This window comes from Zonotrichia leucophrys, chromosome 3 (assembly GCF_028769735.1).
Source record: "Zonotrichia leucophrys gambelii isolate GWCS_2022_RI chromosome 3, RI_Zleu_2.0, whole genome shotgun sequence".
NCBI lineage: Eukaryota > Metazoa > Chordata > Aves > Passeriformes > Passerellidae > Zonotrichia > Zonotrichia leucophrys.
This window is the reverse complement of record NC_088172.1, coordinates 63,825,994-63,851,695: the sequence shown is the minus strand read 5'-3', so window position 1 is coordinate 63,851,695 and position 25,702 is coordinate 63,825,994. Positions and strand designations below refer to the sequence as shown.

Below are 25,702 nucleotides of genomic sequence, written 5' to 3'. Positions count from 1 at the left end.
AATTATTAAGGGTGGGGAGGAAGGACAGACACACACGCACACCCACACACAAAGGCTGCAAGCGCTCCGCCTTTGTGCTCATATGAGCTTTGTTTCCTTGGGAATCCAGCTACTAAAACAGGCAACAGCTGTGACAAGAAATGACATCTAGCAGCAGAGCAGCAAGACTGATGATTTGCAAACCTTTTGATTTGGGGATTTGCAAGACCCATCCCTATTTTAAACACGTCGGAAGAATCTATCAGGATGCATGTGTAGGGAAGTATGAATCTAGTGGGCAAGAAGACTTTTTATAGCTCATCATCATAAGAAGTGAAGCATCATCGAGTGCCCTCTGTGCTGGGAAATATTTACAGTGTGCATCCATCTCCTTCACGCTCAGTCCTGCAGTGTGTCCTGAGAACACTCACCCGAAGTCTTCAATAGAGGAAACATAATTTTTACCAGGCCTGACTAAACATAGGATGCAAATAACCCGAGTTTGGGAATTTGCCTCCTCTGTACCAGCAGCTACATCTGCTGCTCTCAGATTTCTTTCCCTGCTATCAGGTGGCTTCACGATCAGATATTTCGGTGTTTAGTTAGCGTCTCCAGTTTCCAGCCCTGTCTCAGATCGGTTTGCCATGCTGCCTGCCCTCCTTGCCCGGGCACACCGCGTGCGTGGGCACTGAGGGGAGCATGGCGGCCCCTGGTGCTGCGCTCTCACCGTGCCTGGAAGGAGAGCGCCTGCATCCTGACGGGGAGGGACGGGCCACTAAGTACACAGGAGTGGACAGGACAGGCAGTAAGCAAAGGACACAGTCTCAAGCTGTGCAGGGAAGGGTTAGGTTGGACGTGAGGAGGAATTTCTTCACAGAAAGAATGTCACAGCTGGGCATTGGGATGGGCTCCCCGGGAAGGTGGTGGAGTCATCATCCCTGGAAGTGCTTCAGTGTTTTACGTGTCCCTAGACGTGGCACTCAGTGCCAGGGTCTGGTTCACATGGTGGTGGTGCTCAGCCTCAGGTTGGACTCGGTGATGTCAGAGGTCCGTTTTAACCCAGCTGATTCTGTGATTCTCTGGAAGCGCCGTAGTCCTGATGTGCCGGGGAAGGAAAGGGCAGTAAGGAGTCAGTCTAGGGGTGAGGGGAAGGCGACACACAGCCGCTTTGTACGGGTCTGGGCTGAGGAATGGGGCTGGATTTCTGCGGGTCCAAGCCGAGGACCACCCGGTGGCGGGACACGCCGGCCACCAGCGGGACATCGGGCACATAACCCCGAAGCTCCGTGTCTGCACTCCGACCGCGCCGCCGCCCCGCCCGCACTACATGTCCCGTCATGCCGCGGGCTCTTAGGCCCTACAACGGGGTCGCCCACTAGCTGCCCACGGAGTCGCCTTCTCGGAGGCACGGCCCGGCCTCCGCGCTGCCCCGATTTCGCGAGCAGCAACGTCCGGATCACGCTCCGCGCCACCACTGCTCCGCACCGCGCCTCCCATGCCGCGGGCGGCGGGCCGGGCTCCTGCCGCCTGTGCGGCGTTTCGCCGTCAGGCAGCCGCGGCGTCCCTGCATGGCGCCGGCAAGGCGGGGAAGGCGGGCGGCGCGAGGGGTCCTGGCGGTGCGCGGGGCGGCTGCGGGTTGCCGGGGGGACGCGGCGCGGCGGCGGCGGGTCCGTGATGAGCGGCAAGGAAGGTGATGTCCCCTCCCCTCCCCACCCTCGGGACACCGCGGCGGAAGGAGCTGGAGCCGGCGGAAGCGGGGGAGGCCCCGCGGCTCAAAGGGGACGGGGGTGCGGGGCCTCCGCCGTGGCCAGCGGTGCCCTGTGCCGTGGAACTCGCTCTGCGAGAGGCCGCTCCTTCTCGGGTGTCACCGGCCTTTCCTTCGTGAATGCGCGGCCTTCCCGCTGCGGCTGCGCGCGTGCGCCAGAGAACTTGGCTGTAGGGGTCTGTCTGTGTCCCTGGGGTGGAAATACAGATGCCACAGAGGGGAGCTGAGTGTGTGAGGCCTGTAAAGCACTTGTGCTAAGTGTTCACTATAGTGTGTGTGTATATATATATATATGCATAAAATATTATGTATGTAGCGTAATATATATGTGAAATATACATTTTTCACAGCTTGCTCTGCTGCCTGTGTGTTCGTTTAGCCCTGGCAGTCGCAGAATCAATCACAGAACGGGTCAGGTTGGAAGGGACCACAGTGGGTTATCTGGTCCAACCTCCCTGCTCAGGCAGGGCCATCCTAGAGCACATGGCACAGGACTGTGTCCATATGGTTCTTGAACATTTCCAGTGGGGGAGACTCCACAACCTCTCATGACAACTTGCTCCAGTGCCCTGGAAAGTACTTTACCTGGACAGTAAAGTCTTCCCTCATAGTCAGGAAGATTGGAACTTCCTGTGCATCAGTATCTGCCTGTTGCCTCTTGTTCTGGCACCGCTGAGAATCACACAGACCTCCCTTCAGCACTCTTTCAGGGGCTGCATTTAGTGTTTTCAACTGCTATAGGAAAAACAAACCCCTGAACTCATGTCCAAGAGGATAGAAAAAAATTATTTTCACTTTCCTCTTTAAGAAAGTAGCTACGCCCACTTCTTGTTTTGGCTTGGGATAATAAACAATTAAGCGGAAACATTTTAAAATCCAGTGTTCCCCTGGTTCATCTCTTAAGGGAATTGAGAGAACTCCACGTATTCAAAAGGTATGCCTGTATTCAAGTTTGCCAAATTTTTGGCTCTGGAAAGGAGGAACAGTGTCCAGCTGTTACCAAAAGGAGGGAGAGGAATGGTTGACACATGGGTGACACAGTGAGTTAGTTGAAGGTGAAGGAAGGAGCAATACAAGGTGTAAATTGGGAGTAAAACGTAGTCCAAAAGAGATGAGTTCTGGGTGTGGGTGTGAAAAGGAGGGTTAAGGAAGAGGCACACGAAGCAGCTGAAGTGAGAAGCTGCATTCAGAGAAGAAACTGGTAAATGGGCAGAGTGTAAGGGCCTAAGAAGCTGCACTGCAGGAGCTAAACCTGTATACCTGAATAGGGGTAGTCTGCTTAAGTTGTGCCTTACTTTGTGTTAGAGGATACCCGTGACATAAATCACTGATTTCCATGCAACCATTCGCTTACAGCAAGAAAACAGAAAAAGGGTGTGAAGACCCAAAGACCTTCCAAAAAAAAAAGCTTAGGTTCCTGCCATGCTCATCCATTGAAATGGATTTTATTTTTTCTAATTTTCACTAGCAACGTGGTAGAAGAAGTAACATTATAATGTGAAGCTGGCATCAGCTGATAGTAAGGTTCATCCAGTTACCTTATTCTGTCCTGTAGAATATGATTGCTGTCAGGAATGCTCTGAAGACAGCACTCTGGTGCTCCTTATGCTCTGGCAAAACTGTTTTAATTTTTGTTTTGTGTGTCTACTCTTTAATAGGATCAGGTGGGTTCAGAAAACGAAAGCATGATAATTTTCCACATGGTCAAAGAAGAGAAGAAAAAGAGAATGTTAATCCACCTTCAGCTTTGATGAAATCTTTTAAATGTAAGTAAGCATTTGGAAAACCAGATTTTAAAAATAAGGTGTAGAAATTGGTAGGAAGTTATTAGTGAAATAAACCAGCTCTCTCCAGAGGGAGAAACTTTAAACTAATTTGACTCATACTCATACCTTTAGAGCTTACTGTTCTGCATTCTGTGCAGTGAAGTCCTGGGAGTTGGGTTTTGCATAGCTCTGCCTGGTTCATGACTTGTCCTGTCTCCATCCCACCTGCTGTTCCCCCTGCCCTCCTCACTTGTGCTGACCTGAAGCTGAGCAAATTGCACAAATTGCACGAGTGTTCAGTCAGGCAAAGGTGGCTGGGCCCTTTGTGACAGAAAACTAGGATCTGCAGAGGTGTAATACAAAATCTGAGCCACAGGACAACAGGAGGAGATGGTGACCTTTGGGAGACTGAGGAGGCTCTGACCTTGGCTGTGATTCACAAATGACTAAGCCGCTGAAATGTAAATCTGGATGCATTGTTTCAGTAGTTGGTAGTTGTTTATACTTGCATTTTTTAAAGAACTTCAGATATATGTTAATATTTAAAAGGCATTCAAAGTGAATAAAGAGTACATGAAGGTCTATATTAGTTAGTTGAAGTCTTTTTTGTTTTTAAGTGCAGGTATAAATTTCCCTTCAGCCGAATTGTTTTTATAGGATTTTTCATCAAACCAGATTTAAACTCCAGTAAATTTAAATTTCTCATTAGACAACTCCTAACAAGGCAAAGATGACCTTCAGAAATGAGAAGCCTTGACTGAAGAAGGAAGGAGATTTGAGATGGGAAATAGTTTAATTCTTGTTGTAAAATTTTCCAAATGCCACATATTTTTTATGACACTAAGAAGGGTAAAATATGAGCTGGCTGGCTGCTTTAGATGGTTAATGTGTACTTCAGTGTCATATAACTTCCTGGCTTTTTTTAAAATGGGTGTTTATATTTTTCTGTGTAAGTCTGCTTGGCAGATGATTAACCATGACCGCTGAACTTTGCCTAGAGAAGCTGTGGCTGCCCCATCTCTGGAAGTGTTCAAGGCCGGGTTGGAGGGGGCTTTGAGCAACCTGATCTAGTGAAAAGTGTCCTTTTGGACTAGGTGATCTTTAAGGCTTCTTTCAAACAAACTATTCTATCAATTATAGAGTATTGTAGGTACACTTGCTCTTGAATTGAGTAGAGCATCTGTACTTTCAACTTTAATTTTTCACTGTTGTGAATATCAGTTTATCATAAAGTTGCTACTACTTCCACTTCAAAACAGTTGTTTCCCTCCCTTCTCATGAGATTCATTCATCGTGTTTGGTTAATTTCAGAAAGAATTTAAGGGACATGATTTCTTCAAAGTTTTTCAAAGATCCACTCTTTGTAAACATTCATCATGTTTGACTGTCAGAACCAGATACACTTCCTGTCTTCTCTGTATTTGTTGTAGTTAGAGAGAACTAATATCAGCAAGTCAGAAATCTTATTTTAAGTAATTGATCTCACTTTTCTTTAGTACTTCTAAAATACTCAACTTTTGGTTTAGTATTTTAGCTGGGATATGAAATGCAACCTTTCTTATAACTAAATGGTGCATTGTGAACAGTATATGTGCCTTAGCCAGATGCTTTTTATTTGATTGGTTTAGGCACTGGTGAATCTTATTAACAAATGATTGTAGGGTTTTATTTTTTGATTTGTCTTGCTGAATTGGGGTGACATTTTCAATCTATTCAAGAACAGCAGTATTGTGGAATAGATTTTATTAGCAAAACCAAATATTTTACCTTAAGAATTATTTAGACTGCTTTAAGGCATCATCAGGATTGATATCTACTTAACCTGACTTATTAAACAAAGGTAGTAATGATGAATTTTGCAGCTGTGGCAGGTGACAGGCAGTGATGGTGTCTGCAGGGACAGCTCACCTTGGGGAAAGGTGCCCAGGGGCAGGGCTGGTGGGGTCTGTAAGGAGTTGGTGCAGCACAGGTGCTTTTCTCTTCCCCTGCACTGTGTTTGTGTGACAATTCAGTTTTTCTGTAACAATTGACTGCAGCATTCCAGCTGGAGCTTGACACCAGGCACGATAAATACGAGCGGCTCGTGAAGCTCAGTCGGGATATAACGATCGAAAGCAAAAGGACGATATTTCTGCTCCACAGGTTCACCAGGTGAGTCACACTGAGCGTGGGAATGTTCATAGAAACCTCCAGTCTGCCTTGCAGTGTTGTCTGTCAGTAATAGCTGCAGTGTTCTGTTGAGAGGAATTTAATTAACATCCCATAAACATCCTTTAAGGTGGATGCGAGCTAATGAATGCACGCTCCAGTTGGAGAGTTAAGAGATGCTGTTTCAGGTTTCTGAGTTGGTTTTATTGGTTTACTAAACCACTGTAAAGCAGTAGAATGAGCAGTAGCTCACTGCTTTCAGCAAGCTGTGAGAGAGGAGTTATGCACCCTTCCTTCAGGTTACTTGCCCGGGCAGTTCCATCACCATTTTGGTTGTTGCACCCCCACCCGAGGTCATCAATGCAAATAGGAGGTGACCTGGGGTCTGTTTATGTAAATACTACAGCTGGATAGGCTTCTGTGTGAGGTTTTGAGCTTCCATATGTTTTGTGTTCTCATGAGCCTTTAAGCAATCCATGGAAGCCAGAGACAAACTGGAAGAGCAACAGGAAAATTTGAAGCTTTGCATAGCCTGCTGTATAAAGTGTTTGCTGTACGTGACAAACACTGGTCTTGCGTGTTATAACAGCTCTCCCTATTACTCTTCTTTGTAATTTCATTTATCTTAATTTGCATTTTGTTACCTATTGATATATTTATGTTGAAGTAGTAACTGTTTGTAGTTGCAGTTATGGATGGAGATTATGAAGTTGCCTGCTCTTTAACCTGGTTTTCTTCTGCAGAGAGGTACTGTGATAGTTCAGTAACCTCTACAGCCTTGACTGTAAATAACTGCTCCCACTGCAGGGGCTAGGTAGCTGGGAACTTGTATAGGAAAGAACAACAAAGAACTCCTCATTACTCTGAATTTAGATTCTTGTTTTATAAGGCATTCCTGGTTTTGTGAGAGTGGAAAATTTCCATGCTGTATTCTGTATTTCCTTCTTCATTGCTTTTCGCAAGTGTTGTGGCTTTAATTTCAGTAAATTTTACTGCTTGCTTTTAAATGTTTTCTCCAGATCAATTAATCAGTAGTTCCTTAAAGACTGTAAACTAATATACCATGTGGATTATTTGGGCTCAAGGGAGGAGAAAGTTTAAAGGAAATTAGATAAACTAAACTTTAAATGCCAAATATATGTTGTGGTTGTGAATCAGATGTTTCTGCTGTTCCTGAACAGCACAATCCATAACTACTTCCTTAAAAGAAAAAAAAAATCACATGTAGAAGTACATAATGTATTGTATTTTGCAATACTGTCAAGTATTGCAAAATATTATTTTTTTAAGAAGTTGAAGGACTTCTGTAAATACTGCTAGTTTCCTGGAATATTTTTTGAAGCCTTTGTATGTGTTTTTTCTTTTTCTTACTTAAACAATAATCATGACTGTAGTCTGGAATAAGCATCATACTACCAGAACCCTGACTGGTTGATTATTTTCTTGGTAAGAATCTACATAATTTCAGAATCTGCAATAGGTATCTGTGAAAGTTAAACTGTTTCTCATTCTAGTATCAGTTTTGCTTTTTCTTGAAGCCAGTAAAATAGTATTGATTACTAAAAGAAAAAGTGTAATGTTTTTTAACTGTTTGCTCATGCTGGAAACTGCTCTTTCAGTTTCTGTTTTATGATTGCAGTGCTCCCAATGGGGAAGAAATACTAAGTGAATCTGAAGTCAAGCTAGATGCTGTCCGACAGAAGATCAAGCAGGTTGCACAAGAACTGATTGGAGAAGACATGTATCAGTTCCACAGAGCTATATCTCCAGGTAAATAATTTAAAATGAGAAAAAGGGTACAGTTTTGAAACAAGCTTATTTTCTCTTTATGTAGCAATACTTCCTCTTCATACTGCAGGTCTGAATTTGTTAGAGTTCTGTGGTTATAAATCAGAACTCAGGTTAATCTTTGTCACTAGCAAAGTTTGCTCTGGTATTAGACAAGCTGTTGTTCTACAGTTTCATTGCAGTTTAAAGGAAGATGTAAATGGGAGTCTACAACTGGAACAATTTGGACCCTGCCCTAAACTGAAGTTGAGAGTATTTCTCACAAATGTACTGGCTGTTCTTCTCTGAGAGGAGAATATATGACTGAGAGGAATATATGTAGCACACTCATTTGCCCCTTCTGAAGGGTTGCAGTTCCAAAGAGGAGAGTGGGAGCAACTGTCTTGTGAAATTATCCATTTTGAGTGATAAAGTGATTTCGAGTTGATAAAGTCAATGAATTGAGATCATTAGTTTGGCATTTTCTTTCTTCTAGGCTCAAAATGCGCTTCTGCCTCTCTGTTACAAGCATTAAACCGGTTTGTGTGTTTCAGTTGCATCTTTTTCTGCTCCTCTCTGTAAACATCAGTCTTTGCTAACATTCTTGAGATATTAAATCCCAGTTCATTCATGACTTGCTGCCAAACCATATTTCTTTGCTGATTCCTTGCTGGCAATCTGAATATTACCTAAAATTGGTATGCCTTGGTTGTGGCAACACATGAGTAAAATATTTTACTTCCTTCCATGGTATAAAAGTGTCTTGTGTTTATCAATCTCATTTTAAACAATTTGGAATTCTGTATATCTTTCCTTGTTTAGGCAAAACTTCTTCAGCTGATGAGAGCTGAAGATTTGCCCTGAATTATTTAATTGTTTAAAAATGTCCATAAGATTGATTTGATTAACCAGCAGCGAATATGTGTCTGTAATTTACCAGACAAACAATGGTTAAGGTAACTTGTACTCATGTCTTACACAAACTTTGGTGTAAGAGTGACACAGGTCTTGAGTCTCAGTTTAGCAGTTTGGAACGGGAAAGAGCCTGCCCTGATAGTCTTCAATGGCTCTGATTAATTCCACAGCCCTCTTAGCTGTGATGCATTGGGTTGCTCAAATTTGATGTAAATAGTTTTTCTTAGGGCCATTTAATCTGTATGTGTCTTGCTGCTATTTATAGCCAAGTACTGGAGTGACACCATGAAAAGAAATAATTCAAAATGCTGACACTACAGATGAACTTAAACTGTGAACAATTCTATTCAAAGTGTATTATGAGTATCTTAACACATTAAAAATGTCTTTTGATTTTCTTTTTAAGTACTGCTTATACTGCTTGTACAATTGTTGAGAATCTTGCATTTCAGTTTTATGAACAAAAGTTTTTGAAAGCTTCATTGTGACCTGTAAAGTTTGTTTGAATAACCCCTGAAGTTTGTAGTCCTGTGTGAGTCATATAATGGTTTGTATAGAACAGCAGTGTTTGAGCTGTGCTGCCTCATGGATCTTTGTGAGACTGCGTGGTGCAGGCCATGTGCCATGCCATGTGAGTCAGCTTCTCACAGGGTAACCACTCACTCTGCATCAGCTGCCTCACCTGAACTGACTCTGTTTTGTTTGATTTGTGTCTTTGTGGCAGTAAATTCAGAGGCTTACTTGCCTCTAGTTCTACTGAAGAGCAGTTGGCTTGGAATTAGATTCACTCATCTCACACATAAGAGAGTATTCTATTCCTGCATGGCAGACATATAGAAAGTTACTGCACAATAACTTCTGTGTGTACCCATGTCCTTATAAAACAAGCAAACAAACCAGATGCTAGTTTTCTATATCCAGAGTCTTTCCTCTTAGTAAAAAAAAAACCACTGTTTCTGTTTCTTTAAAAAAAATATTTTCAGGAATCAAAAGTGAAATTTCTTTTTTACATGAAAGATACCTAAACTTAAGCTAGCCATAGCAATGTGGAAATAAAGAAATTAATGAAAAAAAAGTACTGTTCAGCTTTGCTTTGTGTACTTGTTAAATACACACTGTCAGCTACACTGATTTTCCTGCATAATTTATTTCTAACTTGCATAAAGGTATTCATTAATACCAGAATAGACCTGAATAAACTGCTTAGAAAACAACTGCAAGTATTCTGTCAGGAGTAATTCAGAATTTTTAATAGTTTTTTCCGGTGTTGTAAATCTCAGCCTCTTAAAATGACTAAGATGTATTTGTCCATTTTAGAGCGGGATGAGTTACTCCAGGGCAGGTCAGTAGTAGAAGTAGTTAGCAGAGGAAGTTAGAGACCTGATGCATGTGTATGATGACTCAATGCCACGACAGTTGCAAAACTTTTAGAACAGAATAGGTAAATTCAGATGGAAAGAACCTACAGTGATCATCCAGTGCCACTGCCTGACCACTTCAGGGCTGACCAAAAGTCAGAACAAGTTGTTAAGAGCATTGTCCAAATGCTTCCTCTAAACACTGACAGGCTTGGGGCATCAACCACCTCCCTAGGAAGCCTGTTCCTGTGTTTGGCACCTTTTCAAAAGGAATACTCCTGCCTGATGCAGCTTAGAGCCATTCCCACATACCCTGTCACTGGATGGGACAGGAGCCAGCAGCACCTTCTCCACTTCCTCTCCTCAGGAACCTGTAGGGAGCAATGAAGTTGCTCCTCAGCCTTGTCCTCTCCAAACTACCCAAGCCCAAAATCCTTAACTGCTCCTTACAGGACACTCCTTCCAACGATTTCACCAGCTTTGTTGCCCTCCTCTGGATGCCTTCAGGGACCTTCACATCCATTTTAAATGGTGACACCCAGAAATGCTCACAGTTGCATGTATGGTAGCACATCTGTAATGCTTACATGGGACTTAGGGTGAGATTGTCATAGAATTAAAGAATTTTCTTACTACAGTCTTAAGGAAACTTAAGAGAATGAATCATACTGACCTCTCAAGGTAAAAAGAAAGGAAGGCAAGAAGGTATCAGTGTGCTAAATAAGGGAGAGAAGAAGTAGACTCTGCTGTCTGTCTTTCCAGCAGTCAGGTGTGGAATCTCTCAAATACCTGAACTTCACAGTTTTTTTGGACAAAACTAAAGGGTAGAAATACAAAGCCCCCCCAATGCATTTCTGAAGTTAGAACTGGAAATAGCTGTACTTTTACTTTTTCCCTCTCTTTAGGTGAGGTAAATGGTGAGTCTGTGCACTCTCATCAGTTGTATAATACTTGGCCCTAAGATCTTCTGGTGTTTCTGTAATTAGGTATCTGTGCCTCATTAAGAAGACTGTTTATAAAATCCAACTGAAATAAGTTGTCTTCATTCTATTTCGGTACATCACCCACATGATCTACTTAATGTTCTAGCTCTTCTACATATGCTCCTCTGCAAGGCAAGTTTGTGCCAGCTGTTGCCCATGGTGCATGTTTAGTAAGGGAGTGTTAAAATATACCTGTGTGTCACTGGGAGGACAGGGTTTGCTTTTAGGCGTTGTGTAAAAGAGCTTGTGTGCATAACAGGTATAAAATGCTTACTTTCAACCAGACCTTTACTCTTACCTTCATTAAATCCACTGCTCTCCAGTTAGTCATTGGGATGGCACAAAAGGGAACATGCAGGCTTCAAGACATGTAGATCTTGATTGTGCTGAAGCTGGCTTCAAGGAGGTGTCAGAGATTTGAAGATGCTTGATGTCAGGATGATGAAGCTGAGATAGAAAACCTAGAAGCAGGAAGAATGAAGGGGCAGTTAAATGAAGAGCAGCTGGGAGAGGGAATGCTTTATTCCACCTGCCCACCACTGTTTATGAAGAACTGTAATTGGGAGGTGAAAACTGATAAGAGTCAAGAATGTTGCTTTTAGTTTTGGCTTTTAGTCTAGTGTTCTTAAATTGTTGCTTTGCTCTTTATCAGTCAAAAAAACTTTCATGTCTTTTTGAAAATAAAAGTGACTGAGAAAAGTGCTAGGTCTTTATATATTTCCTAGGGCTATAAATCTTGACTTTCCTTTAACCTAGTTTTCAACTCTGATTTTGTATTTTAACAAAATTCTGGAGAACTAGTTAAAAAGCTTTTTATGAACAAAAACATTGCCATTAAACTGCTTTTTTCTTCCAAAAAGAATAAAGAAACGCTTATGCCCCATATCTCAAAAGCAGCATGTCTAATTAACCTCAAACTTCCTAAAAATATTCTCCTTTGTCTTGAAACCAAACATGAAACATCCTCCTGTTCCCCACCCTACCTCTCACAGAAGGAGTAAAAGGGTTCAAAATTGAGCTTATAATGGAAACCACTGTAGCAGCCTTAACTGGGGAATCATGATTGTCTGCATAATAAAGCTGCCTAATACATATTTTATTCAGTATAATAACTGTTAGCCTATAAATAGAAGAATGCTATGAGTGTTATGCTTGGGAATATTGTTTGCCACTTGTAATTGTTAAATGCTTTTTTTGGGGTTCCTCCAAGCAGTTGTTCTTTTGACTTGAAGATAAAACAATTCTGGCAGAGCACTAAAGGAGTTTCGTGCTTTCCCTCATTAAGAATAGTGCTAATGGCACGCAGGACGTTTCCCCAAAGGACACTTGCATGAGCTCAAACACTGAGTATAGCACTAATTGAACAACAACAAAAACTGATGACTGTTTTCTACACGTTTCTTAACAGTACAGATTGTCCCAGGGGATGATTAAACAAGCAAACAAAGAGATACTGAAATAATGAAGTCTTTTTTTAATGCAGAGCTCTTCATTTGTTATGTTAGAATGTTCTGCTTTGTTGATATTTTTAAAGCTTTACTATTTGTAATATAGAATTCCTGCTCCTTTGGCCCACTTTGCAGTGTATACCTTATATATCCTGTGAGGAAATATGTACTCTTTCTTTAAAATTGTTGAGAGACACTATGCAAGAAAAGGACTGAAAAAGATTGTATGGATTTATGAAAGGAAGGAAGAAAATTTTCAGGATTTTTTTATTTGTATATACATGTGTTTAAGTATTTTTATATATGTATTTAACTCTCAGCTACTGAGGGAAATACCAACAGTAATACAGAAAAGATCTGTATGGAACTTCATGACAAGGAAGAAGTGCTCTGCAACATGTGTAGGGTCCCACACTTCCGCTACACCAACCCCCTGCAGTGCTGCAGGCTGGGGGAAGAGCAACTGGAAGACTGCCTGCTGGAAAAGGATCTGGGGTTTCTGGTCTACAGCAGCTGAACGTGATCCTGCAGTGCATGCCCAGGTGACCAAGAAAGCCAGAGGCATCCTGGCCTCCGTCACCAACAGTGGCCAGCAGGACCAGAACAGTGATTGTCCCCCTGTACTCAGCACTGCCTGCACCTCAAGTTCTGTGTCCAGTTTTGGACCCATCACTAGAACTTTGGACACTGAGGTTCTGGAACATCTCCAGAGAAGGGCAATGGAAGAAGTGAAGGGTTTGGAGCACAGATCTGCTAAGGGCTGGCTGATGGAGCTGGAGATTTAGCCTGGAGGAGACTCAGGAAGAACCTCATTGTACTTTACAACTGCCTGAGAGTGTAACCAGGTGGGGGTGCTCTCTTCTCCAATGTAACAAGAAATGGGATGTGAAGAAATGGCCTCAAGTCACTCTAGGGGAGGTTTATATAGTATATTAAGAAAAAATTAATCATGGTAAGTGTTGTCAAGCATTGGAACAGGCTGCCCAGGAGAGTGATGGAGTCACCATCCCTGGAGGTGTTTAAAAGACATGTAGATGTGGCGCTTAGAGACATGCTTTAGTGGTGGACGTGGCACTGTTGGGTTAGTGGTTGGATTCAGTTGATCCTAAAAGTCTTTTCCAACCTGAAAAATTCTATGATTCTATGTTAGGATGTATGTAATTATTCAAAGGATGTTCTCAATCTTCTCTGCTTAAATGCAGAACTTGTGTACTGCAGAGGGAGAATTAAGGACTGCTCAATAAGTTGGCTCTGTGTGGGATTGAATGGAGTACTTTTTCAACATGACTTTGTTAAATGAAATATACAGCTATTTCAGTACTTTACTCAGTTTTTTGCCCCTTAAGACGAAATATTGAATGGGGAGCCCATAATTCTTCTGGAGTTTCTTAATTGGAGTGACCTGGGGTGATGATGGTAGATGCAAGTGGAGCACTGCTGGCTGACCTTTGCTGTGTGCCTGTGCTTGTGGCAGTGGCGAGTGGAGTGCTGTGCACAGGGAAGCTCATTAGCTGTTTATCATGTCTGCACTTGCTCTCAATAGGATTAGATGATGGGGCTGTAAAATGTCAGCACCTTGTCAAAACTATTGCTGTGTGACTGCTTCTGCTGATGATGATGCAGGAAATTCTGTGTAAAAGTTCAGCACTGACGCAGTCTAGCACATCATTTATCATGTGCAGGCACTATTTGTATTCTGAGAGATTGATATAATGGAGCTTATTTCTGTCTCCTGCCTTATGCCATTTAGAGTCACTTTAGGCATGTTAGATACAGCAATAAACTGCATTGCTGGTTTGGACCAGGCCAGTTAAATCTGTGTGGATGAAAAGGAAATACTTCAGTGGCACTAGAATGCACTTTCTAACTGCAGTATGTTGGACCACCAGACAGGATGCTGTAAGAAATGCTATGGAGAGGAGTGGGGTTTGTCCAAGCAGGCCAGCTTTAGATTACTGATTATTTAAGTAACAACATTTTTTTGGGTATTGTATGAAGGATTTTAATTAGAATGCAATAAAGGAACTATCTGTGTAATGATTTCTGTGTTTACTTGGCTTGTTTTAGGGGTTTTTTTCTTAGCTTTTTAACTCAAAATATGGAAATAACATGCTCAGATTGTTCTGCCTTTGTAAGCACACATGTATTTCTGAAATAATATCAAGGTGCACAATATCAAGGATATAATATCAATGTACTGTTCTGCACATCAGGAACAGTATAAGTAGAACACCTGTTTTTTTTCTTGAGAAAGCTTAAAAACTGTAATTAAAATAGATGGCATATTTTATTTTAGGTAGGTAAGAGAAAGGAAAAGCTTTGTGCTGCAGGAAGAAGGTACCAGAATTGTAAATGTCTCACCCAGGATGAGACCTAAATACACCTAAAACTTGAAAGGAAAGCTGACCATGAAGGAAGCAATCAGGTTTATGCAAGATGGTGGGAAAACACAGAAACACAGGAACAGGATGTGACTGAAGAATTAATCTCTTGCTGTTGTAGGTGAGGGGTAAAATGCCAGAAATGGAAACAAAGTTTCCTGATTATACTGGAAAATTAACAGAATTTGCAGCGAATAAGCTTATGGTTATCAGATACAATTTTGTTAATTTCTTTCTGTTTTGTTATTTTCTGTGTTTCTCTGACTCATATCCCCGCTTGGTGAAACTGATTTGATTTTTTTTTTCATTCTGCAAGTTGCCTATGTGAAATTTGATACCTTCAGTTTGTTGCATTTTGCTGCACTTTTATTATTTTTGGTTCATGCCTTTTTCCTAAGTTCTTCTAAGGAAAAGGAAAAAACAGTTACTGCAAAGCCTCACTTTGTATTTTCTGCTGCAGGCTTTGTATATCCATAGACAAAAATCAAAACAAGCCTGCAAACATGAATGCAAATTCTGACATGAACAAACTAGGGATGCACTATGTGAGAGCTGATTATCAGCTCATCCCTGAATGAGATGTAAATTCAGCAGGAGCCATTCAGAGCAGCAGAAATCCATAAGAGAAGCTATGGACAGTCTTTTAAAGAATCATGCTGTGGGTCAGCATGATCACAGAGATTGTCCTTTCCTGCTTCTCACGTAAGACTTAACTGTCCTGAAGTCCTCCTGTACTATTATGACAAATACTTGATTACTCACATGACAGCCTGAAACTAGTGACATTGTTTGTCTTTTTATTCAGTTTCATAGCTGGCAAATGGAGGAGACTTTGTTCTCTGGCTCAGGAATTTTTTTCAACCCTGCAGTTATTGACATGAGTGATTCACAGACCAGATCTCTCCAGCCTTTGCAGGAACCAAGTGCAGCTGGAACATGAGAGAAATTAAAAAAAAATCTGTGAAGCTTTTTTGTTTGTTTATTTAAAATCACACAGGAGAATGTGTCATAGAGGAACTCCATTCCAAGAAGCAATGGGGATAGCACATCATGGTTCAGTTTTTGTTTTGCAGTCACGTGTGGAGAAATAGAGGTTGGCATGTGGTGAAGTACCTTTGTGCCATCTCACAGATCTGTGTTTGAGGACAAATGGCCACTGTTGGTTTTTTGATGTGCTTGTGAGTTGAGTCTGTTGCATGGAAACAACATCACCTCAAGAAGAACTTTCACTGTGTTTTGAACTGCAGAAGCTGTGTTGTGTTAGGTGCTCTTTCTTCTTTGATCATTGAACATCCTGGCTGAGTCAGAGCTTCCTTTCTTTGGTATCTTGAACACTTGCCCTCAAGGCTGCCAGCAGTGTCTGACTGACTGAATGACTTTTAAAACTCTGTATTAATTATGAAGGCAATTGGGGGTAGTCAAAGAGGTCAGGAAGATTACTTGTCATGGGAATAGTTTTTTAAGAACTCATGTAAAACATTGGGTGCTCTTTGTAATTACTACATTTGGTTCTTGTGAGTTGGAATAAAACCCCAAACTTCAGAAAAAAAAACTTGATTACAAAAGTCAGCATGGTACATCCCTTAGGTCTCCAAGCAGTAGCAAAATGAAAGTTTGTGAATTTCTCACCCATAATCATTCATCTGCAAAAAGGCCTATCATTTGTCATATGTCCATGTGTTTTTAATAACAGTATAAAAAAGGCTTGATTCCCTGCTCTCTGCAATGAGAGATTAAAATATTGTTTGCAGTTCTTTGAAGGGTTTTTGTTCCTGTTTGGAGAAATAATTTAACTCTCACAGGCACCTGTCTGATGGGGAACTTTCATTTGTTTCTGGGGCTTTTGGGAAAACTGACTAATCTTGGTATTGCCTTTTCCTCTGAAATGGTGTTACCTTTTCCCCTGAAGTGTGTATTCAACTTCAAACAAAGTGCAACAATATTAACACTTCGGTATCTGCAATACATCGCTTCAACACGTGCAGCTAGAAGAGATATGGGTGTGTCAAGTAGCAGTTGACTAATGAACAAAACATTCAGGGCTTTACAGGAGAAGTTTACATTATTTTAATTATTGATATAATAGTAAACCTACTCAGCTTTTGAATTATTACTGAGTGAATAGAAACGTGTTTTCCCAAATATGTAAGCTCATACAGATTTTTGTTCTAGTGCTTTTATTTGTATTTTTTAGTTAGTACTGTTTTGTAAAATCCATCCCTGACTGGAATTACTCTTTTAAGCCATTTTCACAACAGGATGTCCAGAGCACTCCTGTCTGTGAGGAGAACTGGCTTTATCCTTTTTCAGTGTGTGTTATAAAATTAACCTTTGACTTCATGCTCACTAATCAACAAAATGCTTTGATTGTTTCATAGCCTCAGTTTAAGTTTAATCACTAAAGTTTAGTTTTTACCCCTTCTGCCAAGAAAAAGATCTCTGAATCTTAGGAATCATTGTTAAGTATGCAGAGAACTTTAAAGGAGTGGATTAAGGTGTGGATTACCAGTTTCATCTTAATAGGACACTGGCATTAGTTTTTGTATTATTACTTCTAAATTTATTGTATCTACTTGTTTCAATTGATGGTTACTTGTTTGTTTATTTCACTTATTTCTCCCTTTTATTCATCCATATGCTTCTAGAAACAAGTTCTTTAAGTTTACCAATGCTCCCCATATTCTGTATAATTATTTCTCTGGTTGGGATTTCTACAAGAATATAACTTTTTTTTCCTGGATTATGGCAGGGATTTCTGTATTTTGGTGGGGGGTGTTTTTTGTTGTTGCTTTCTTTGTTTTTTGGGGGGAGGAGAAAAAAGGGAAGTTTTTTTTCTGTGTTTGTTTGGGGTTTTTTAATGACAATGTAACTTGCCAGCCTAAACATGAGGATAAGATAGAGCCTTGTGGGCACTGTTTTGGTTTTGTAATGAATCAGCAAGTGGGCAGTTTCACATGGCTCGCCCTGTAAATAATGTGCCCCACCTTCCATGCAGTGATCCTGGAAGAAGCTGGCTGGGTGTATCTTCCTACCATCTTTCTGGTGGCTGCTCTTGGCCTGTGATTCCTGCTGCATGGCTTAGGGGAGGAGCTGGGTGAGAGAGCACAGGCTTGTGTCCACACCATCAGCACAGGATCCTCTCTAAACAAGAAGATAGAGAGAAACAGGACAAAGGGTGAAAGAAAATGAGTTGGGGAAGAAATAAGGAGAGAAGCAGCTTATTTGAGAAGATGGCAGGTGGCACTGGCATTGCTAACCTTAACAACTGAGAAGCATGAAATCCTTTTGAACCTGTTCTGTAACTGTTGAACCGAGATTTAAAGGAGGAAATGAAGTAAACAAAATTTTAGAAGGAAACTTTCACCTCTTATTTGATCTGTCATTCTGAGTGGAAGCTTCCATGCATGCATGGATGCATGCATACCTCAGGTGGAATTAGATTCTGTTTACCCTAATATGACTCCTGCAATGAAGTATTTTCAATTATTTACTCATTCTTTAGATAGAACTAGCTTTTCCTCTGTCTTATGCATTCATTTGACTCTTGGATTGAGTGCTCCAATTACGTTTTTTAAAATTATTTTTTCATTTAAGAAAACTAATTTCTTTGTAAGTTTTTTAGGGTAACTGCTTTTTCTTCTTTCTCAGATCTTGCATATGTAGTTAAGGAAAAAGGTCTTGAATATCAGCTGGCAAAAAGTGCTAAAATTTTCAGGCAGAAAAATCTATATTTGTAGGTACATGCTCAGAAGATATCTCAGTGTAACTCTGTAGTTCTTGTACACAAAATATTTTTTTTAAAACATAGAAGGGAGCTGCTATACTGGGTCACTGTCACTTGTCTAGTATAAGCTATTTCTGTAGAATAAATGGAATAAAATATTAAAATACTTAAGCAGTTAATTCTTTACCTTGCATCTGTAATTTTAAGAAGTGCTAGTAAAAATAATAACAGTGTTTTTAATTGGTATTTTTGTCCATGTACTACAAAAAACCCCAAATCCATAAAAGGCAGTCTTAAAAACTATTCTATTACTGGCAGCTCAATCCATAAATAAGCTAATTTTGGAATAAATCCAAAACAAGAGCATAAGGGGAAAGGTATTGTTGGATGGTGTAGTGAAATGGGATGGGGTTTTTCACCTTGGGAATTATTTGCTGAAAATAGCGGATGTCCTACCATTAAGCTAAAATATAACATGTTTAAACATCCTTCTACCTGCACATGGAAATACCTTATTTCAAGGTCTTGGCTCATTGAAATACCATATTGTAGCTACTTCTGACAGAAGGACTTGTTAAAAACAAAAAAGAAGAAAAAGTAAAATACTAGTATTTTTTGCAAAATAGTCATGAGCAGGATTTGTTAGCAGTCTATTTGTGATGGTAACTTTAATTGAGTTTTGTAAGGCTTAATAAATAGCAGGAGGTAGATTCCCTAATTGTGAGAAGGTGACAGTAAATGGCAAACAGACTGCAAACAGACTGTGTGCAACATTCACATGGTGGTGTTAAACAAAGGGAAGGAGCACAAGGCTGGAATGTGTCAGCTAGTGTGGCATGCAGGAGGAAGCAAAGATCTATGTGTGTACATACATATAAATATGCCCACGTTAAAAAGTACATATAGATAAAAGAACAGAGGAGCCAAACACTTACAATGGAAAAAGGACAAAACACGTATGAAATAGTAAAGTGGAGTGAGTTGAAAGTGGGAGATCTGACTGATCGAGAAGACTGTTTACCAAAAAGTCTGAGGGCTGATTTGATCTCTCTGAGAGCTGTGGAAAATGCCAAGTTGATTTTTCATATGTGATAGTCTTCTCCATAGATAGCAGAGGGAGAGTCTCACAGATGTTGTCATGTTGAGTGCTGCTGTATCTGGTAGCTTACAGCTTATCCACAGAAAAAGCCAAAATTTCGTAATAGATTCCTGGTCCTGTTACATCAGAAGGTAAGTCAGGGAAAGAATGAGTGATGAAATCTACCTCTCTGCAGCCTGCAAAGTTATTTATCTTAAAAGATCCTGAGTAGCTTTTATCTAGTGTGTTTTTCTATTGCTTGTGCCCTGAGTGCTTTACCTGAATTCTGTTGATTAAATTATGGTGTTTAATTGGCCTTGCCAGCTCTGTGTTTGTGTTCTGGTTTGTGAACAGCACTGTTGAGTGTGAGTTTAGTTGCTGCATATTTATTCTGCTTTTCCCAGTACTGCTGTAGAGTACTATAAAGGAATTGCCATTCTGAGTTGCTTCTGCTCAAATACATATTTAAAAGGAAAAAAAAAATGCAGGTCACTTATCATGCTTTTGTAGTGGGTACGTGGAAAGCCTCCTACCCCTTGAGTTTTTTGGGGTATTTCCACACTCATCTGTTATTCAAATCTATGTTCTCTTCTTTTTGATTCAGACTATTTCTTTGATCCAGGTGAAGTCTAAATTTGTTTCTTCCTGCATACTTCCATAAGCTGAAGTCCTGGCACTGTACAGGTCAGTTGAGGGTATTTAGATTATTTTAATGGAAACAGGCTTCTACTTCTGGTACCCCTGGTTACATCTTCATTTTCTCACTGACAAAACTATTGTCTAATCCTGGCCCTCTTGCAGCATGATACCTGTTAGTGTCTTTTGAAGTGAAGTCATCCCCTTAAAATGGCTCAGAATAGCTCTGCTAGAACCATCTCTGTCATGTGGCCATTCCTTTAATGTCCTCTTTAGGCATTCTCTGTTCATGGGTCAGATATACACAGGCATTGACTTTGTCTCTACACCTTTTTTTAGCTTAGTACTGCCGTGGCTGTTTGCTCCAGCGTTGTTTCTGCCTTTTTTTCCACCAACAGTGCCAGCTTCAGCTTTCTGCTTAGGAACTTTTCTCATGTGCTTCCCTCAAATCTGCTCTCTGCACATAAACTGACAAACCTGTAAAATCTCTGTCTGAACATTCAAACTTTTTTTTTTTTTTTAGATCTTGCCTTTGTTGTAACATGTCACTGTTGAGTTAGAGATGTCGCATAGGTGGATCAAAAGGCAAAGTGGCAAAAGCCTCGTTGAGTTTATCCTCTCTTCTTTTCTAGCTCAGTTCGCTACAGGTGGACCTGATTTGTCATTTAATCAATACATTTCACATGATTGGCTAATTAAAAAGACACCAAATTAAGTCTTGTTAAACAATCCTATCAGAAAAACAGATTATTAGAAAAACACCACCTGCAGGTTGTTTTAATATTTGGCTATCATTGTTTATCTCCAGCTCCCTAGAGCTTCCCAGGCCAATTCTGGGAAAACTTATCTAGTTTTATCTTTCTCCAGGCTGTCACATCCGCAGTAATGCACAATAAAACCAACATCTGCTAAGTAGGTAGTGAGAGAGAATTGTGGCAGGTAGCTGTAGATGGCCTACAAATCTGGTACAAGCTACATTTGTTATCCCATCTTTTATTCCTTTCCCAACACACCAACTCCTTTTGTCCCCCCCACTCCTACTCCTTAATTTTAGAGTGTCAGTTCTTTTGGACAGAGCAGTTATTAATGTATTCATAGAATCACAGAACAGCTAGGGTTGGAAGTGGCCTCTAGAGATGACCTGCCTCATCCAACCCTTCTGCCAATGAAGGATCACCTGTTAGTCTTCTTATTGGACATTACAGTCCAGTCTGGTTTGTTTATTTGCTTATTTATTTATTTCTTTGGTCTGGAGTGATTTGTAACAACAGATGCTTTGCCTTGAATGTGAATTTCACCAAACCTGCTTATTTTAAGGAGCCTGATTCTCACAAAATGACGAAGTGGGAAGCTCAGTTTTAAACAAGTATCTACTCCAAGTTCTCCCGGGCAGGGTTGCTCTCGATCTGTTCATCCCCCAGCCTGTGCTGATACTGGGGATCCCCTGTCCCGGGTGCATCACCTTGCACTTGGTCATGTTAAACTGCCTGGGATTCCCATGGACCAAACTTCTCAAGCTTGTCCTAGTCCCTCTGGGTGGGCTCTCATCCTTCAGGTGCATCAGCTGCCCCACTCAGTTCAGTGTCATCTGCAAATTTGCTGAGGGCGCATTTGATCCCACTCTCTGTGACATTGATGCAGATATTAAACTATACTGGTCCTAGTATGAGCCCTTGGAAACCTTGTGGGGAACTGATCTTCAGTATGTTTCTGAGAATACCATGATGCTTTATATAGAAATTACAGAAGGTTCTGCATGAAAGAGGCAGATGGAGTAAAAACTTGAACATGTTTATCTGTGTGCTTGTTCTGACTTTTCATTCTTCAGAAACGTGCTATGTTAGATTATGTTTCAATGTTATTTCTGGATTATGTTAATTTTCACTTTTTGCTGATAACCTTCAAATAGTCTCACTTAAAAGATTTCTTAAAAACTAAATAATTGTGAGCATGGATCATTGCTGGAAAGTTTGAAGCATGAGCTTGTTTCTGCTGTTTTTGCAGGGCTTCAAGAATATGTTGAGGCAGTTTCATTTCAGTATTTTATCAAAACACGATCTTTGATCAGTGTTGAAGAGATCAACAAACAACTAATATTTACAGCAGAAGACAGAGAAGAAACAACAAACATGGTAAAAGTTTTTCTTTTCTCAATTGACAAACATCTTTCTGGGATGGAAATGCAGCGAGAAGGCTTAGTCACGTTTTTGGCATCTGATTAAATAAGGCCAGTTAGTGGAATGGGATTGGATAGACATGTGGGCTTTGACTCACTTGTTCAAAACATGCCTTTTATTCTGATAAGTAGTAAACTAAATCTGTGGGATACAAGTTTATAAATTTCACATCCTTTTTATTCAGAGCAAACTGAACTCTTTCTGATATGGCAAAATATCCAGGACAGTGAAATGCTAGCTAACAAATGTAGTGGAGGGATTTTTAGTGCCTGGGGCTGTCTCTAAAACCTTCTGGTGTATAGTGATGCTGCAGAAGTTGGAGGACACAAACAAATACAAGGCAGGATGAACTCCATGACTGAAGTCTTATTGCTGGTATTGAACTAGTCACTGGAGGCACTGTATTTGCCTTGTGCATATGCTTTGGCTGCATCATGTGTAACTCTCCTGGAGCTGATTCCTTTCAGAGGACAGACTGGTGTCCCGTCATACCTTAACTCTAATGCCGGATCTGCTGTTTCTTGGCTTGCTTGTACCCCTAGCCTGCCCTAAACAGCTCATAGGGACAAACTGCTGTCACCAAACACAGTCAGCTGGGTGCAGTTTGATTGTTCACAGAGGACAACAGTGATTTGGTAGCAATCTATAGAAGTGCACAAGCAGTTGAGGTGCAGTGTACAGTAATGCTGCTTTACATGAATTCCTGAGTTTGCTTCTGCTGAAGAGATTCTGCTGTAAAGCACTTCTCATTCTTTCTTTATTCTCTCGGTAAGATATTTGCAGAGAAGCTTGATTTTTAGCTTAAATTAATTTGTTTTTACCAGAGGTACCAGCTATGAAGTTGTTAACCCCGGTGTGCATGCCTCTGACAAGATCAGTCAATTTGGGTAGATAGCATATTATGGGAACAAGCAAACAGAAAGAAACCTGCATTGTCTCCCACGTTACCAATATTCTGGCAAAAAAAGTATTGGAAACTTGGATATTGGAGCAAACTTGTAACTTTGTAATGGGTTTGCTTCATGAAGATTTTTGTTTGTTATTTTAATAAACTCAGTTGATATAAAATAGATCTGAGAATACTATGGCTACTTGTAGAGAATATATTTTGAAATTCAAGACACCATTATGAAGTTATATTATTTGTTTTCATAATGCAGACTATTTTTGACTGATTTGCTAACTTTGGACTGACTATTTAGGAAAAAAATCTATCAGGCTGAGGTCTGTCAGATGAAAGAAAACCCCAAACAACTGCAAATAAATGTTGCTGCAAAGATGTGATAATTCTGTTTGCAAATAGAGATGGTAGAGTTAGGGTATGTTTATCATACTTGCTAGAAGTATGACATCTCAAGTAGAAATTACCTTTTTTATGCTGGAAGGAGATTAGTACTTCTGAAATCAGACCATGTGGAAGTGCCATGCAATTTAATTTTCCAGAATGTTTTCAATTTCCAGTTACGTTAGATGAGTTAGCGTGTAGTTGAACCATTACAGATGGCTTTCTCACATTCCTTCTGTGCTGGACTTTGTTCCATTTTGTCCGCAGACCTCCAATTGCCACGATAAAGAGCCCCGTAGGTGGAGCCTGAAGGTGACCCCTGTGGATTACCTGCTGGGAGTGGCGGATCTGACGGGAGAGCTGATGCGGCTGTGCATCAGCAGCGTTGGCAACGGGGACATCGACACGCCCTTCGAACTGAGCCAGTTCTTGCGCCAGATTTACGATGGCTTCACCTTCATCGGCAACACCGGGCCTTACGAAGTCTCCAAGAAGCTCTACACCTTGAAACAGAGTCTGGCAAAGGTAGAGAATGCCTGCTACACGTTAAAAGTACGGGGATCCGAAATCCCGAAGCACATGCTGGCTGATGTCTTCTCCACCAAAACGGAATTGATTGACCAAGAGGAGGGGCTTCCTTAAAACCAGGAAGCTTTTGCTACTCAGAAGAGAAGAGGACATAGAGAAAGCTCTCTAATTGTGGTTTGTGGGGTTTTGACCCTTCTCAAAGCTTTTTAGGTAGAGACATTTTTAGTTTTATCGATGAGAAGGCTGTTTGCAGTGGTAATTTGTAACCAAAAATACTTTTTATGGTGTGCAAGAGAAGAAATGTTTGACTTTGGCCTCTTGGTATGGAATTTCCTGTATTGCTCCATTGTATCTTCTTTTAGAATGACCAAAATTTCCACTGCACTCTACTCCAGTGACTGTCATTTGTGTCACTCACCTCAGAATAAGTTTTCATCAAGCACAGCAGTGGAAAAAAAATGGTTAGGTGCTCTTATTTAGCATTATCCATAGGTTTCTGCTGACTCATTTTTTGAGTATTTGGGTTCTGTAGTCATGTCACACCTACAACAATGCACCTGAGAATAAGTGCAGCCCTTGACTTGAGACTGGGGTGGTCTCAACAGTGCCATGTAATTCGAGTTTTCTCTGATTAGTGCTTTAAACTATGAAACTAAGTCAACTTTTTGCCAATTGATAATGAAGCTAATTGCACCAGGTAAATACTACTGTCACCTGTTATTTGGGTCTCTGTTAAAAGTTGGCTCCATTTGAGCTAACACTAGTACTGCACAGTTTTGAGATGAGCTAGGAGATCCACAGAAAATAATTGTGGAAAGTATTGTTCTACATTTTTTGTAATACAGTTTAATGCAGATTCTGACATATTTTTGTTTGTAGACAAAATAAGTTGTCATGCAAAGTATGTAATTTGGTCTTAGGACTAGCAGTTTTTGGCCAGAACAAATATGTTGCAGTGCTGGAAGTCTGTTCTCCATTGTTTGTGCTGCCCTGAGGACCTCCAGTGGGATTAAACTGGTATAAGTGGAAAAGGGCTAGCCAAGCTTTAAATATATGTTAGCAGGATCTGTATCATGTGCATGTTCCTGTGGAAAGGAAATTGCAAACAGAAGTAAGGCAGGCATTCTGGTTTCCACATTTATCTTTGCGGGGGGGTATGTCACTGTTGGCAAAAAATCAGGGCTTTATGCTGATGTCTGAAGTTATGAGAGTCTGATAATGTACATAATGCTAAAGGAAAACAGATAAAACAACATGATCTCTAGACTCCAGGAAATAGGCCTCCCAACTGCAATTGAAAATACTGCATGTTTTTTATTTCCACTTCCATATGCTGTGATGCTGCCAATACTTTTCCCATGAGCATGTCCTGAGTAGCTGCAATCATCTGATATATGGATAGGAATGGTAAATACATTTCTGTCAAATTTTTCCATTGTTTCCACATAAAGTAGTATGGGGTGGATTGAACAAGGAGTGGTATTTTTCCTATTGTTTAATACTATTTTTTACAATAAATTCTGAAAAGTAGTCACTGTCTCTATGTTGATCCTTTTGCTTGTCAGTCCAAGTGGTAAATTACAGAGCAATTTTCCCATTGTGAAGAACTTCTCTTGGAAGTTTTGATCTATTCCTATATTCATACTTCCATGGGCACTTTCTAATGCTGAAATTTTTTTTTCTCCCTTAACTTTATTCTGCAGTGTCTAATAACTTGTTAGTATAGAAACTTCATGTGAATCTTTTGAATTTTGAAAAAAATGC

At 40.5% G+C, this 25,702-nt stretch overlaps 1 protein-coding gene across 1 annotated transcript; it reads left to right on the top strand.

Annotated features, from left to right (window-relative positions):
• The first annotated feature begins 1,576 nt into the window (after positions 1 to 1,576).
• On the top strand, positions 1,577 to 25,530 carry TSNAX (translin associated factor X). Its single transcript, XM_064708531.1, has 6 exons — positions 1,577 to 1,669; positions 3,403 to 3,510; positions 5,547 to 5,661; positions 7,298 to 7,428; positions 21,953 to 22,080; positions 23,678 to 25,530. The coding sequence occupies exons 1-6, from the start codon at positions 1,654 to 1,656 to the stop codon at positions 24,050 to 24,052; spliced, it is 873 nt and encodes a 290-aa protein (XP_064564601.1). The 5' UTR covers positions 1,577 to 1,653; the 3' UTR covers positions 24,053 to 25,530.
• Positions 25,531 to 25,702: the final 172 nt, after the last annotated feature.

Bases quoted from the DNA above. Each gene is read 5' to 3' on its own strand.
- TSNAX (XM_064708531.1), top strand. The intron at 3,511-5,546 runs GTAAGTAAGCAT...AATTGACTGCAG, and splicing joins TTTGATGAAATCTTTTAAAT to CATTCCAGCTGGAGCTTGAC. The intron at 22,081-23,677 runs GTAAAAGTTTTT...TTTTGTCCGCAG, and splicing joins GAGAAGAAACAACAAACATG to ACCTCCAATTGCCACGATAA.